At 37.2% G+C, this 15,108-nt stretch overlaps 1 protein-coding gene across 1 annotated transcript in view; it reads right to left on the bottom strand.

The window, feature by feature from the left end:
• LOC124160833 (MFS-type transporter SLC18B1-like) overlaps nucleotides 1-15,108 on the bottom strand; it is a 42,585-nt gene that overhangs the window by 15,769 nt on the left and 11,708 nt on the right. Inside the window, exons 2-6 of the mRNA XM_046536924.1 lie at nucleotides 13,659-13,754; nucleotides 8,392-8,465; nucleotides 8,147-8,294; nucleotides 6,856-6,924; nucleotides 2,330-2,447 (exon numbers count right to left, since the gene is read on the bottom strand). Coding sequence (XP_046392880.1) covers nucleotides 2,330-2,447; nucleotides 6,856-6,924; nucleotides 8,147-8,294; nucleotides 8,392-8,465; nucleotides 13,659-13,754 — 505 coding nt within the window. The remainder of the gene's footprint in view (nucleotides 1-2,329; nucleotides 2,448-6,855; nucleotides 6,925-8,146; nucleotides 8,295-8,391; nucleotides 8,466-13,658; nucleotides 13,755-15,108) is intronic.

Here is a 15,108-nt window from a genome sequence, read left to right as displayed (position 1 = left end):
GTGATGGAAAAAGTTATGACACTACTGATACAAGGTAGGTCTTTCTTGTGAACAACATGAGATTTTTTCTGCAAGTGACATTACTGGAGTGCAATTCCTGCTCAAAGTAAAAACATGTAAATAAAGAAGCAAAGATGCAAACGCACCTTGAGTGTTAGTATTTAAGTTGCGGAGGAAAGCTCAGATAAATTAGTTTCCAATATTGTCAGAATGGTGTTAGGGCACTTCCCACCCTTCCCAGTGAGAAATGGGTGGTGGAATCCACGTGGAACCCACGTGGAATCCACGTTGAGTGGTGGATATTTGGTGGTGGTGGATATTGAGTGGTTGGACCCACGTGGAATCCACGTTGATTTCAAGTGGATTTGTGGTGATTATCATAAAATGTTAAACAGAATTTCTAATTTGTGGAACTTAACTCTCTGGTGACATTGCGTCATTTATCATCCTGAAACCACGCTAGTTATGTGAAAATGTGTCGCACATTCTATTTTTATATAATTCGTGGAAAGGCAGCCATGAGAGCACATGAAAAATCGTAGACACATATATAGAAGGTTTACATATAGAGTGGTTGAGGTTTTAATGGTTTTAGGACAGTACCAACTGCTGTTTTAATTTTTCCACCAAATTTCCACGTGGGTTCCACGTTGATTCCACGACCAAAAACACGTGGTATCCACGTTAATTCTCCACGTGGGTTCCACGTGGATTCCACCACCCATTTCTCACTGGGTTATGGCTATATGATATAAATTTGATGGACTGAAGTGAATTTATCCTAACTTTCCTGTAGAAATCCTAATTAACAGCCAAAATAGACTTATCCACTGTGATATTGTGCATTATTGAAGCCAAATACATAAGAAGCAGAAATTTATCTTTTTGCGTTGATTGTTGAGATTTGATGTTTACCTAATCATGAGTGGATATTAATTGATTATCATTAAACGTATCATTCTTCCATATCATGTAATTTACTTAGCAATTTCCAGAAGTAGCAATAAGATGCTGTGTATGGAAAATTTCATTTCTGCAATCTTTTACTCTGCATTGAGTCAAGACTAACACGGCATTAACATTTTTTTAATACAAATACTGTCATTTGCTACAAAACACATTCTATTCAATATGACTTCTGAATGTAAAGTAATGTAGAAAAACTTTGATTTCTTCATCAGTTCCAGTGATAAGCAGATTGAAGCAAAGGAAATATAGGATGCTTTCCAATCACCTTGCGCAGATTAGCTCACATCACAACAGATTGAAACACTAGTGCAGACGAACAATGGTGCAGGATGTGTTCCCATCTGTTTAGCGCAGATGACGTCACACCTACAGTTGGAACAGGCTCTGAGCTGAACAGTTTAAAACAGATCTGCGCAGATACGCGATTGGAAAGCACCCATATATAAACTCTCTTTTTTCTTATAAAATTAAACAACATTCCTTGGCTACTGTGACGGAGCTTCTAGTTTGAACCACCGCCACATGGGGTCACCACTTTAAGGGGTTGGATAAGGGGAATAATTAACCTTGCTTCAATGAAATAAATTGATAAGTCAAACCATGTTTATTCAATGGTGTGCAACACAGTCTTATTCGAGTCTCAATGAACTGCCAGTCGTCTCAGGTGGAAGCAAATCCTTTCAGCAGAGCTTTTAATTCGAAGCGTCACCGCTAGGGACCACCACCTGGTTGAGATCGCTGCCCTAAGTCCTTAGATGGTCCCTGGCAAGACTGCCAGGGCACCAAAAGCCTAGGACCAGGAAGGCACCATAGAGATTCACAAACAGCGACAGCACTCACCATGGAATAGATGTGATCCAATTTAACTCTATTTATTTCATTGAAGCGAGGTTAACTACCATCCTTATCCAACCCGTTTAGCTACCAAGCTATTGATGCAGTGGCGCAGCAAGGGGGGGGTTTTGGGGGATAAACATCCCCCCAGAGCTCAGAGAAATTTTTAAGTTTATTCCATTTTACTTGATTGGATTGATATTACTAATAGAATACTGTAAGGATGAATAAAATATCCCTCAGAAAGCCGCAAAACTCACCATTTTGAACCAATTATCTTTAAAATTTCGCAATTTATTAATCTCGCACCTACTGCTTATCCTGGTGGGTATTCCATACCTCAACACACCCCGGTATTAGTTGCACCTAACCCCCCCCTCCAGCCTTAATTCCTAGCTACGCCCCAGTATTGATGTGCACATGTTGATACAAAATAGTGGATACACTCAAATGATGTCACCACTAGACGCACAACGACCTACCTTTTGTATTGGCAATACCAATGGAAAAGTAAGCTTTTACATACCTGAGTGCTTTTCATTCACCTCTGCATCAGAATGCTCTGGAAGAACAAAAGCAGTCATCACAGCCGAGGAAAAGAGTGCTGACCCCAGAACAGCAAAAGGAGTAGTGTAACCTCCAACCTAGAAATGAGAAAAACTTATTTACAATCATAAAATAAAAAAGCAATATCTTGAAATCTGGTAAAAATAACATTCTGAGGAATGAAGTCTGAATGCCAACAGACAGACAGAGCTGGGTCCTGGGAGAGAGGGGATTTTTACAGTGGAGAGTTCTACCCCCAGTGAGAAATGGGTGGTGGAATCCACGTGGAACCCACGTGGACAATTAACGTGGATACCACGTGTTTTTGGTCGTGGAATCAACGTGGAACCCACGTGGAAATTTGGTGGAAAAATTAAAACAGCAGTTGGTGCTGTCCTTAAACCATTAAAACCTCAACCACTCTATATCTAAACCTTCTATATATGTGTCTACGATTTTTCATGTGCTCTCATGGCTGCCTTTCCACGAATTATATAAAAATAGAATGTGCGATACATTTTCACATAACTAGCGTGGTTTCAGGATGATAAATGACGCAATGTCACCAGAGAGTTAAGTTCCACAAATTAGAAATTCTGTTTAACATTTTATGATAATCACCACAAATCCACTTGAAATCAACGTGGATTCCACGTGGGTTCCACGTGGATTCCACCACCCATTTCTCACTGGGTACGCTCTAAAATAAATAAAACTCAAACTTTTCTCATGTTTGGAACTTATAGCCACACATTTGCATGTACACTCATTTTTATCATTTACAAGGGTACAAAAACTATTAAACCAATAAAAATGTAAAAAAATATAAAATTTGGGGGGTTCATGACCCCTATAACCACCCCCTCAGCCTTAATCTGCCCCTGAGGTTAGATTAGTTCTAAATCAGATTCCAGGTAAAAGTAGGTATTTATATTGAGTCTCATTTGAGCCCTCCTTGCAACCAACATTACCTAAAATCACTGGCTCACAAAGTAGAGTGCTTCTGCTCACTTCACTACATAAATCCTACATTGGTCCGGGTTCAAAAATAGGTTTCTATCGCTGATGCTGCCAAGCTGATGAGTGCCATTAAGGCAATCAAAGCACATCATTGTAATCTACAACTTTATTTCAGACACACCAACTTTTCAGCTTCTTCAGCCATTTTCAAGATCGCAATGTAAAATTTTGGGTGAAAAGAACTGCTATTATAGGAGCTAAACAAGGTAATGGGTTGAGATAAATTAAAATGGTTGGTGAGCAGAGAGTAAATAGGGTGGTTTCCTATTATTTTTTTATTGCCTAAATCGAAAGATTATTACTCCTGGAGTACGTTTTTCACGCTACTAGATTTTTAAATGACGATATCTATTTTTCGCGATTAAATGAAAAGTGAAAATTTTCAAGCGTGCGAAAGTGCGACGGCTAAGTATGAATGCTGGGAAAACTCCGTGTGACGTCATTCTGGTTCCCGCTGCCGCTGGTAAGGTGACCTTGGGGCGAGGCTTTGAGCACTTATACGACAGAGAATGGTAGCAGGTAGCAGAGTACCCTGCTAGCTGGTAGCGCTTGGCTTAAATAAGGATTATTATTACCTTATCAAACAAAGAAAACTTTCCGACCTTAGCCAGTTTTAATAGGTGATTATTAAGACATGTTTCCCTGAGCTCTGTGCCTCATGCATGCATTGGTAACCTCAGACGATATAAAACTCCTATCTACTCGTATAGAAACTAGGTCCCTGTGACGTCACGTAGAGTGGAATTCCATGGGTGCCAATCATGCCTTTTTCAAATGAGGATAAAATCGACCATTGCCATTCGTCTTAACCGGTATTTCTAAAACCAAATAATTTGTATATTATGAGTACACTAATGGTGGGTAACGAACCGCAATCAATGCCTTTTGTTTTCTTTGATGAAGGAAACTACCCTATTGGAGAGTGAGGTTGAACAAAATAAGGGAAGGGAGAATGGTAAATTTGAAGATATTCTTCAGTAATTCCTGCCTCAAGCTGAGTCATTCCTATGTGCAGTTCTTTACCAGATCTACAAGCAGAGCTGCTTCTTCATCATTGGTTCAGATCAATTAGATTTGCTTGAAGGTGGAACTGAGGAGGTAATTTGAGATCCATGACTTCATATTCTATAATATGTACCTGGTATATACCTTACGCCATGATCCACCTCGTCCCCTTCATTCTTTGTGTCCCACCCCCACCTTCAGACCTTTAGTCCTAGCACCACCCCTTTTTTTTTCCTTACCATACCATTTTCTTCAACTTTAAGGCTCCCAAACATGTGTGAGGCTGTGGTGGCAGGGGACAGCGGCGCAGTGAGGGGGGGGGGGATTTGGGGATTAAAATCCCCCCCAAAGCTCAGAGAAATTCTTAAGTTTAATCCATTTTACTTAATTGAATTGAAATTACTAATAGAATAGTGTAAGGATTAATAAAACATCCCTAAGAAAGCCGTAAAACTCACCATTTTGAACCATTTATCTTAAAATTCCACAATTTATTGATCTCGCACCTACCGCTTATCCTGGTGGGTATTCCACACCCCCAAACACCCCAGTATTAGTTGCACCTAAACCCCCCCCCCCCCCCCCGGCCTTAATTCCTGGCTGCGCCCCTGGCAGGCGAGACTGCGGTCATTTGTTGCACATATATTCAAGGGGGTGCACATACACCAAGGTAGCCTAACAGCCTTGGTCCCATCCCGCTCTGCATTTGCCCGCGGAGTCAGCGACCCAACCCAACCATTCGACAGGACGCGTCCGACTTCAAGTGCAACATCGAGCTCCATTTCAGGTACATAGCTTTGGTGACGGCATCATTTTTTTCATAAGCCTTATCCTTTGCTTCTATGCAACAGTTATTTTGTGTCATTTTTGTCTCGATTTTCTGCCACCGTGGCCACACAGATAGGTGTGTGGGGGACTTTATCCTCCCTATCACCAACTGCTCACCAATTGTCTTCCTTTATATCAATTCCCTCCACTGGATTTATTCCTATGGAAGTAGTTCCCTTCAAATAAAGTTTCAAATTGTACTCTTGAAAATGTCCTGAAGATGTAGACACCAGTTGAGTGTTTCAAATGCAGTAGAAGATTGATAACCAAGAACACACAGGTCAAGGGATTTTCCAGAATTAATATTTTTGGAGTATTGAGATCCCTTTCTTATGGATGAACTTGGAGGCCAAAATGTGTGAACAGGAGGCTTTTTAATGGCTCATGTGGCCATTATTATGCCTAGTCAATGGAAAACATTAGTTGGCAAAATTCTAGAAAATCTTGAGTTAAATCCCAGTGAGAAATGGGTGGTGGAATCCACGTGGAATCCATGTTGACTCGTGGATATATGGTGGTGGTGGATATTGAGTGGTTGGACCCACGTGGAATCCACGTTGATTTCAAGTGGATTTGTGGTGATTAGCATAAAATGTTAAACAGAAATTCTAATTTGTGGAACTTAACTCTCTGGTGACATTGCCTCATTTATCATCCTGAAACCACGCTAGTTATGTGAAAATGTATCGCACATTCTATTTTTATATAATTCGTGGAAAGGCAGCCATGAGAGCACATGAAAAATCGTAGACACATATATAGAAGGTTTAGATATAGAGTGGTTGAGGTTTTAATGGTTTTAGGACAGCACCTACTGCTGTTTTAATTTTTCCACCAAATTTCCACGTGGGTTCCACGTTGATTCCACGACCAAAAACACGTGGTATCCACGTTACATTTCCACCTAATATCCACGTGGAACCCACGTGGATTCCACCACCCATTTCTCACTGGGATAAAATATTCCATAGTTTAGAATTCCAGATTAACAATATCGTACTGTAGATGCATGGAATACCACAAGTGGTGTTCAAGGTTATAAAGTTGCCATGATTCCACTAACTGCACATTAGGTCACTATTGGGAGTCACAAGTAGCATCCTTAAGAAGCCATTGTCAGCCTTTAGTCACAGCTACAAATGGCTGCCAGCAGTGGATGGATATCCATCCACTCATGCCCACCACTTTTTATTCTGCCCAGAAGCATATGATATAATGGTGGCAGACTGTGCACAATGAGTTGGCCGTTACTCCAATTTGTGATCCAACTAAGAGATACAATTGTAAATAGCTTCCACAACAGTGCATGTATGCAAAATATCAGCCATAATTCACCGGTGGCTGAGCTACATGTCCCATACATGACCAACTTTCAAACTCAGCTAGCAATCACCGCCTATGTATTCTCGCATCAGTTCCGTAAATAACAATCCCAGAAGGTCAATAGAATAACTTTATCACATTCACATTATTCTAAATTTTAATTTTAGAAAGCAAACTGTAAATTGACAAAAAGAGCAATATGTAGCATATAATTAGCATATCCCAAGTAGGTAAGGGTGCTTTGTAAATACTTGAAAGCCTCTTCCAGCAATTAAGAAAGCTTCGGCCAAAGTCACATATCATGTAAAAAATCATATAAAACGAACTCACTTCATAAAGTGCTCCTCCAACTGTGGGACCAACAATTAATCCAAGGCCAAAGAATGTTTCTAAGGAGGCCTGTGTGAAATAAAAAAGCAAAAAGTCAATAAGGAGCCAAAAGATGTATGTAATATAAAAGCGCTTCATCTACAAAAGTATCAATAGTTTCAGGAAAAACATTTTTAAATGAAGAAAACTTAACCAACGAATTTTGATAAAGAATGTGATGCTGAGCATATGATATAGAAAAGGAAGCAGAAAACTACAAGAGTTAATAAAATGTTTTAGTTTACTCTCTAAATATCTTCTGAGGCCAGTTACATATTACCTCAGTTCACTGAAGACCTCCAAATGGCTTATGCATTCAACCTACGCAAACTCTTTCTCCTTTCTTTAGCAATTTTTAATTTGTTTTAACTTTGCTCTTTGGTAGTCCCAAATATGGAGTAACTAATAGCAAACAACAACAGGTAGTGAACCCGAGTCACAAGCATCCATTCAAAAACCATAGCACCCAAAAACAGAGAATATAGTTTAAAAATCAAGTTGAACTGTTTATGGAGGGTACCTTAACTCTGGAAATACTGTTTGAAGTTTATGTTTTTGTGAGAAAAATATTAAATTTTTATTCATATTTGTATACTTCTAATGTCCGCTGCAGGAGTTTTTGAGAAGGATGAAAACATTATTTAGCAGAGATTCATCAAGTATATAGTGGAACTGTTTTATTATTAAAAATCGAGGAATATTATTAAATGGTAGTTTCATTTGGATACAACTCAGCTAGCAATCATCAAAAATGTTGTGAATATTTAAATAATTTCCATTCAGGATGGTTATTACTCATAAATACTTCTTAGATCCTTCATCATAGTATAAATGTACTTGACAAAGAACAGGACAAATAAGCACTGTGGCTAAGCAATCCAAAAATTACAAGAAAGTTAGAGTAGACCAAATACCCAAGCAGAACAGAAAAGTCAAAAATACCTCAAAATGATGTCAAAATATGGTCATTTCTCAAAAGTCAAAATGATGTCATATGGGGTGCCAATTGTGACTATTTTGTGACTTCATGACTATCATGTGATCATTTAATGAAGTCATTTTCACGTCATGAGAAGAGGCGAAGTAAATCTTGACGATAACCTCGTCAACTTGACGTCACCTGAACGTCATTTTGACTTTTGTTTCCGCTTGGGTATGAGATAATGTTGGGAAAGATAAAAGCTAGTATTGACAAAAGAGTTCCATGCATGTTTAACCATCTCACATAAGTAAAAAGGTAAATCAAACTCACAAAAGTAGTGGCCACATTTTCTGGAAATTCTTTGGCAATGATGGCAAAGGATGCTGTAAGAAAAGCTGCATTCCCCATGGCCTCAACAATTCGTATCAAAAAGGAAAGAGTTATGAAAGGTACATGGCCCTCCACTTTGTCCAGCAGACTGAAAAGTTATTTCCAAAAATTATTTCATCAATAATACCACCAAAAGAAATGATGCCAACCAAAATTGAGAAAGAGTAGAAAGAGTTAAATATTACCCAAAAAGTATAGCCGACACTCCAGTGGTAAATATTCCTCCATTGAACAGGAACTTAGGACCAATACGATTGAGCTGTTGAAGAGAAGACAAGTTCAGAATTAATTATTTTATAAAAAGAGTGCAATATAATTTGCACTAAGGTGAAAATTATTGCAAGAAAATCATTTAATTAATGTAGTTGGGATTTTACATAGTAGGATACCTATTGATATTGAATAAATTTGCAAACTCTGGCCCCTTATTTCCCATTTACCATGAATACTATAAAATTTATAGAACTGATTAAAAGTAGAATCGTAGCGAATGAATCTAGTCGGGCCCTCTTCCAAAACAAACTTCTTCCAGTTTGGTATGTCATATTTAGTTTGACCTAATACTCTTTGCTTCAATTAATTTTCTCTTCCGTACCTTTTTCTTGCTTACTCAACAAATTTCTTTTTAACATAGTTTGAGTATTCCCTCTTCAACAAATCTGGTTCCGAGTACACCCTCTGCCTTCCATGAATTTCCTCTACCAACTTCCTCTTTCAACCCACCATGATTAGAACATCCTTATTTCTTTCCCATTCTTCTCCACAACCACATCTCAAATTTCTCCAGTCTCTTATCATCTCCCTTTCTCAGCATTCACTTTTATTTATTTGCCAACAATTATAGATTTGTTTTACTGTCTTGTATTAATATTCATTCCCCTTGGACTACAACCTAGTTGTGGAGATAAGACTTATATGCATTTCAATGATCTCTACACCAACATCTACATACTACCCTGCAAGCTACCTCAGTAGGCACGTGGTGGGAAGTTTTAGGAAACCAATGGTGGTGTCTGCACCCTCACTCCTGCCCCCCCATAGTTTCAGGAAAAATTGAAAATAACTTAATCTTTAACCCTTTAAATGCCATATCATTTGGCCGGGGAGATATCTGTGAAGAGTGCTAAGGACAGTTTTTTTCACTCACTGCTTTCATTTTTTATGCTTCGTGCAGTTATTTAACTGCTTTTTTTAGTATCCGTTATGCTTTAAAATACCTGTAAGTATTAGGGGCAAAAAACATCAAATTAGTTTCAGAAAATTTATTTTTTTATTGCATATAATTTTAATTGAAATTAAAAACCAAAAATACATAAAACTGAAAAAGAAGCATACATTTGCAAACAAAGAGCTGTTTTTTGATTGAATTTTATTTTTTATTAACAGTATTAGCATAGAGTAAGTATATTCTTACTCTATGGTATATACGTAAGTATATATGTAAGTATATACTTACTCTATGGTATTAGTAGTATTAACTCAGACGGGCCAAAATTTGATATACGTGTTGTTAGAACTTAGCCATTGATATACCTAAGGATTTATATAAATATTTACATGCAAACCTACAAATTAGCCAAAAAATCCATGGCATTCTTCAGTATACCAGGCAAAATAGACTGGTGCCATATAAGGGTTAGTGGGGGTATCAAATGAAAATTTTTATTTCACCAACTTCACAAGCAATATTTAAATATAATAAACTAATATCTAAAAGTAACTTGCCTATGAATATCATACCTTAGACCTATTACCAGTCTCAGATATTCTATGCTACCAAGGAGCAGAGGAAATAAATGAACAACCACCTTCTCCTCCAAAACAACAACCCTTGATCAGTCGTTAACCTGCACAATAGCCCAAACCCTATAGCTGGACCGATGAGCCAGATTGAAATGCACCAAAAGGGCAGGAGCCAGATGAAAGGTAGTTCACATGTTCATGTGAATAAACTCATGCAATGGATGTTGGAAACCCTACCTACTATCTCTTCCCAGAAAAAAAAACATAAAACCAATTAAATGAGCCTTGAAAACTCATCCAATGGGGCCTGACTCCCAACCTCTGGTGCCATTCAATGCAGTGAAGACACATCGGTAATGGCTTATAGGTGTCTGCTGTGTGCATTGACTAATTAGCAAAATCCAGAAAGATAGTAGAAAAGAAGTCGAAGATGATGGGGAAAAGAAAGCAGCAATGAAGGAAGGAGTACAGATGTCAGACCAATGATGAGGGTGGAATATCAAAAAAGTATCACATAGGAAATGGAAAACAGATACATTAACAGGAACATTACATTACAGAAACAGGTACATTAAATAAAAAATTGTGGAAAAGTGCTAAATCTTTTATTTATTTAAATAGAAAACAGATACCTACGTTGAGATTGTGTAGGGTGAGATGAAGTGAGAGTTGAGACTACTAAAGGAGGGATAGATTAAGGTCTTTATTTTAGGGAAGAATATTCATTACTTTCCATTGCATATTGGTGGTACACAATACTTCTCATATACATCAATGTTGAGTCTGAAGTCTGATATGAGTTGACAAGGGGCTATTAGATATTTATCAATTACTAGCATTTTTAGGCAAAGGAACAAATCAGGTATGATGATAGTACACATATGTAACAGCATACAATGGAAAAAAAACATTTCTGTATACCATGCATGGTATCAGTTTATACCCCGCTCCACAACATCGATTGTTGTGTGTCCGTACGTGCGTAGACCATAAATCGTCAAGTGAACGCATACCCCAGCAAAAAGGGATTCAAGGGATTAATAGTAAGGTGTAGAAACCTTTGAGTTATGTTTTCCCTTTGAGCGTGTTAAGAGGTGTGCCTACCCTACAGGGTGTCCAACCACAGTACATGGTTGCATAACGTGACGTAACAAATGGTAATGAGATATCGACGCAAAGAAAGAGTCGGATAAAACCGGAAGTAGCACTAAGAGTTTCGAGAGTGTGAGATTCACCTACGTACCTCCTGTGGTCGCAATCCGTGCAGCCGTATGGAAATTCATAGTTGACAAACAGACATCCTCTTTTATACATGTAGATTTTTAAATATCGTTTGTTTAGCTCGTGAAATGTAAAAAAAAACTTCCATTGAATAGCCACCTTCAAGATTACGATTTTTTTAAATTTTCCAGAAATTAAGGGAGGGGTAGCTCCCCGCCCCTCCAATTCCCTACTGCACTGAATCAATGGGAACAGGATGATATTTAGTGGTAGAGACAAAAGTCTGTGAGGTATAGCTTTAGTTTTAAACGGGCATGAATTTAAGAGAACCGTAGCCATAGGTGACATAATCTGTAGGATACTGTTGGTGAAAATTGAAGGAAATCCTAGAAAATTTTAGTGGTTCAGGAGTACACAATAACTAGCAGTGATTTGTGGAGGAAGAAGTGGATAAGGTATTGGAAACGCTAGAGGAAACTAATACAGAAATTTTATGATGGAAAATTTTAGTTGTGGAGAATCGGTATTCTAGAATTGAAATAGTAATTTACATGCAACTTTTGTTAATCAAAATATAGAAATAAAGTGAGTAGGCATTATTGTGAATTAAAGAGGGAAGACCATGACGGGTTAGGATATTGCCAGAATCGTCCATAAAAAATCCGTGCAGACCTACCTTAATCGGTGGAATTTTAAAATAATAATCGAGATAAATCCTAACGAAATCGAGCTCCTTACCTAATTGCCATATGCTGATAAGGATGACGCGATTAAAATATGCGCCAAAGAGTCGGAAGTAAGTCCACGAAATAAAATTAAGATATTATCGTGTGGAAAACAGTCATGCAGGCAAATAATTTACGTTTTTTTTTAGCACCGTGTCATAAAAATTTGAATGTTGATTCTCTATTTCTATCTCAATGTCGTGGGCCACAAGGGTCCCGCGAAAGAGCGCGTTTCGGGCCACTTGAAGGCCTGCAGTATAGACGACTCGCAATTTTCCCTTGAAGGAAGGGGGTCACACCAGCGGCGGCGGTCATGCTGGAAACAGCGGGTGACGGTCGAAGAAACGGTGTCCGATCCCCGACACGCCGTTCGCTCGAGAACCCCAGACTTAATTTTTCACTTCACACATTATTTTTCCTCCACGTGGATTGCGAATATTTCTCATAAATATGGAAATGATTCTTGAGACATTTACTATGTATCCGTGAGCGATGAGCGTCGAGAAAAAATAAAATGGCGAGCAAAAGAGAATTTAAAAGGTCCATGGGAGGGGAAAAGGAACATTTTGGAACAGCTGACTCAGGAATTTCAAGAAGATTTTACTTCAAACCTATCGGTAAATTCTTCAAATTGTTTCCAAGCTCACTGAACATGTGAGTTTAATTTCAATGACAGTTTCCGCCGATGTAAATTGCGTCAGTCCCGGAGACTCACGGACAATTTTACTACCGCCAAAGTAAGATTTATGTATTAATGTTTAATATTTTCCAGCCATCGTTTAAAATTTTCTGCTTTCCAATATATATAGTAGCTTTATTTTCAGGATTTATTCTTTCAGCTGTATCCCTAAATTTGCCTTATTCCACAAAAGAAACTTATTCCGTTAAACCCAACATAAGTAAAGAGGAGAGTTTCAATTGAGTTCCCTATTTGTAAATACAGAGGCAGATATGAAAAAATGGGGATTGTTGGCAAAATATACACACGGTAGGGAAGGTCGACCATACAGTACACAAACATTTTATTTGACAGGACGATTATAATTTCAACAGTAAAGTCAAAAGAAGATTTAAATAGTTCTCTCATACCAATAAACAGGGTGCCGAAGGGGAAAGGCTAAACTCTATCGAACGCCATATGGAACACACCAAAGACTCTGGCCTTATAGATAACTTCCTCATTTACCGTATTCAGCTCTCTGTTAATACCATTTGTACATACATTATTTAATACCATAGTACATACATTATTTAATTTGAAAAGCAAAATTATCTTGCGCCCCTAAAGCATAGATAGCCAAAATTTTAATTTTACCTCGCATACAACTAAAAACGTGTTACTCCATTTCTTTGGCAAGAAATAATATTCCAAATATAATTTTCTGATGATGACTTGGACATTATACGACGAAATTATAAAGCGAAATAAATAGATTCATCATACGAAGTTTGTTGGTTTTATTCTCTGTAATCTTTTTATCTATTGTTGGCTTAAGACGTCATGAAGTCATTTAAAATAAGATTTTCTCCAGCCAAAAATATTATTGAAATAAATGGTTACACATTACGCATAATCACGAGAGGAGTTTACATTCTGAGTTACTTATCAGCTCAAACAGCCAACAATTCGCTTGTTTGTACTATTTGAATGAGTAATAATAATTTATGATGCCTCCTTTCACATAATTGGTGGAATTTATGTCCCCTGATCATAAAATGTTAGATGGAGTAAAATATATCGATAACGCATAAAATATACTCACATGTTTTCCATATATTGGACTAACGATGAAGACAACTAGCTCGAAAATTCCAAAGACAAGCCCATATTCCGTGGCAGTAGACCCCTTCCTCTCAGCCTGGAAGATAAAGTTGAAAATAGTTAGGAGTGAAAATCGGTCACCATCAAATAAGTGTTGCGGGTAGTAAAAATTGGAAATTCAAATCCTGAGTACCCAAAGAATTGCTATGAAAGAGCCAAGGTATTCTCAAGGCTATTTGTGGTTAAATCATGCGATAACAAAAAGATAAAATCAAATTCAAAGTGTATGGACTTCTAAGTTACAGACGCTGAATAGTGCATGATGTACACGTCTGATTGAGTACTTAATTGTAGCTTTAGAACAAGTAATTCTTTTAGAACCAAACATATATTTATAATGAATTGTAAGTGTAAAATCTGACGTTGAAATGAAAATTTCTCGAATTAATTGACAAACTTAAAAAAATTCTGCTCAGTTAAAAAAAAATATTAGTTTTTCAAACTCCGAAGCATGAATATTATTTTTATATTTAAATGCATAGCCCTGATACTTCCAATTTTGCTCCAAGAAATGATATTCTTTCATCATACGTATGAGAGAAGAATTATTCCTCCAAACCATGAACCCTATTATAATTTTCTCTGTACCATAGAAGCAATATTCAGAAATGAGTTTAAACAGATTGGAGTATCCCTTCATTTCTTTCATTGCTAACATGGAAAAATTTCAACTTCGTGTTAGTGAAAGGGTCAACGTGCCATTGAAAACATTTATCAACGGAATTTAATTAATCCTGAATTTTTATTGAATTTGAATTGATTAAAATAATTCACCTTAGAATAAAACTGTTTGGATTTAATTATGCCATGCTTGCCGAAAGGGGTGGTGGTTGATTATTAATTTGTAGGCTTATTATATTTACTTCGATATTGATGGCTGTCAGTGTCCATCATTATATTATTTCGCACCCTTACTGTAATCTCTCCGTGACCGAGGTCAATTCAATAGTTATTCAGTTTCCAAGGGAAAAATTTAAGCCATTGACGGAATGATAAAATATCTTTTGTAGACATGACAATACCAAAATAGAATAGAGGGTAATAATTTCTTAAAATATTTCACACGGTCATGAAATAATTTAAATATGCCCTATCGGTCTTTTAAATAAACAAGAGCCAATCAATAAGGTACATGATATATATGATAATTTTATGATATTTTTACATAAATTACATGAATTTAGGTTTCATTTTTACTGTTATAACAGTTTATAACTCCATCTAGCAATAAAGTTTGCGAGAATAACTCGCAGTCATAGCAGAGTGACATGTACTAAAAATAAAAGTTAATCATGCTAATTAAGCTAAATCTACTAATCACCAGAGGTAATTTACCGGCATTATTAAATGAACGCCAGGGTATGTACCCCGGTTATAAGATGAAATTTTCT

This window comes from Ischnura elegans, chromosome 6 (assembly GCF_921293095.1).
Source record: "Ischnura elegans chromosome 6, ioIscEleg1.1, whole genome shotgun sequence".
NCBI lineage: Eukaryota > Metazoa > Arthropoda > Insecta > Odonata > Coenagrionidae > Ischnura > Ischnura elegans.
The sequence above is the reverse complement of the archived record's forward strand: the minus strand, read 5'-3'. Positions and strand labels throughout refer to the sequence as shown.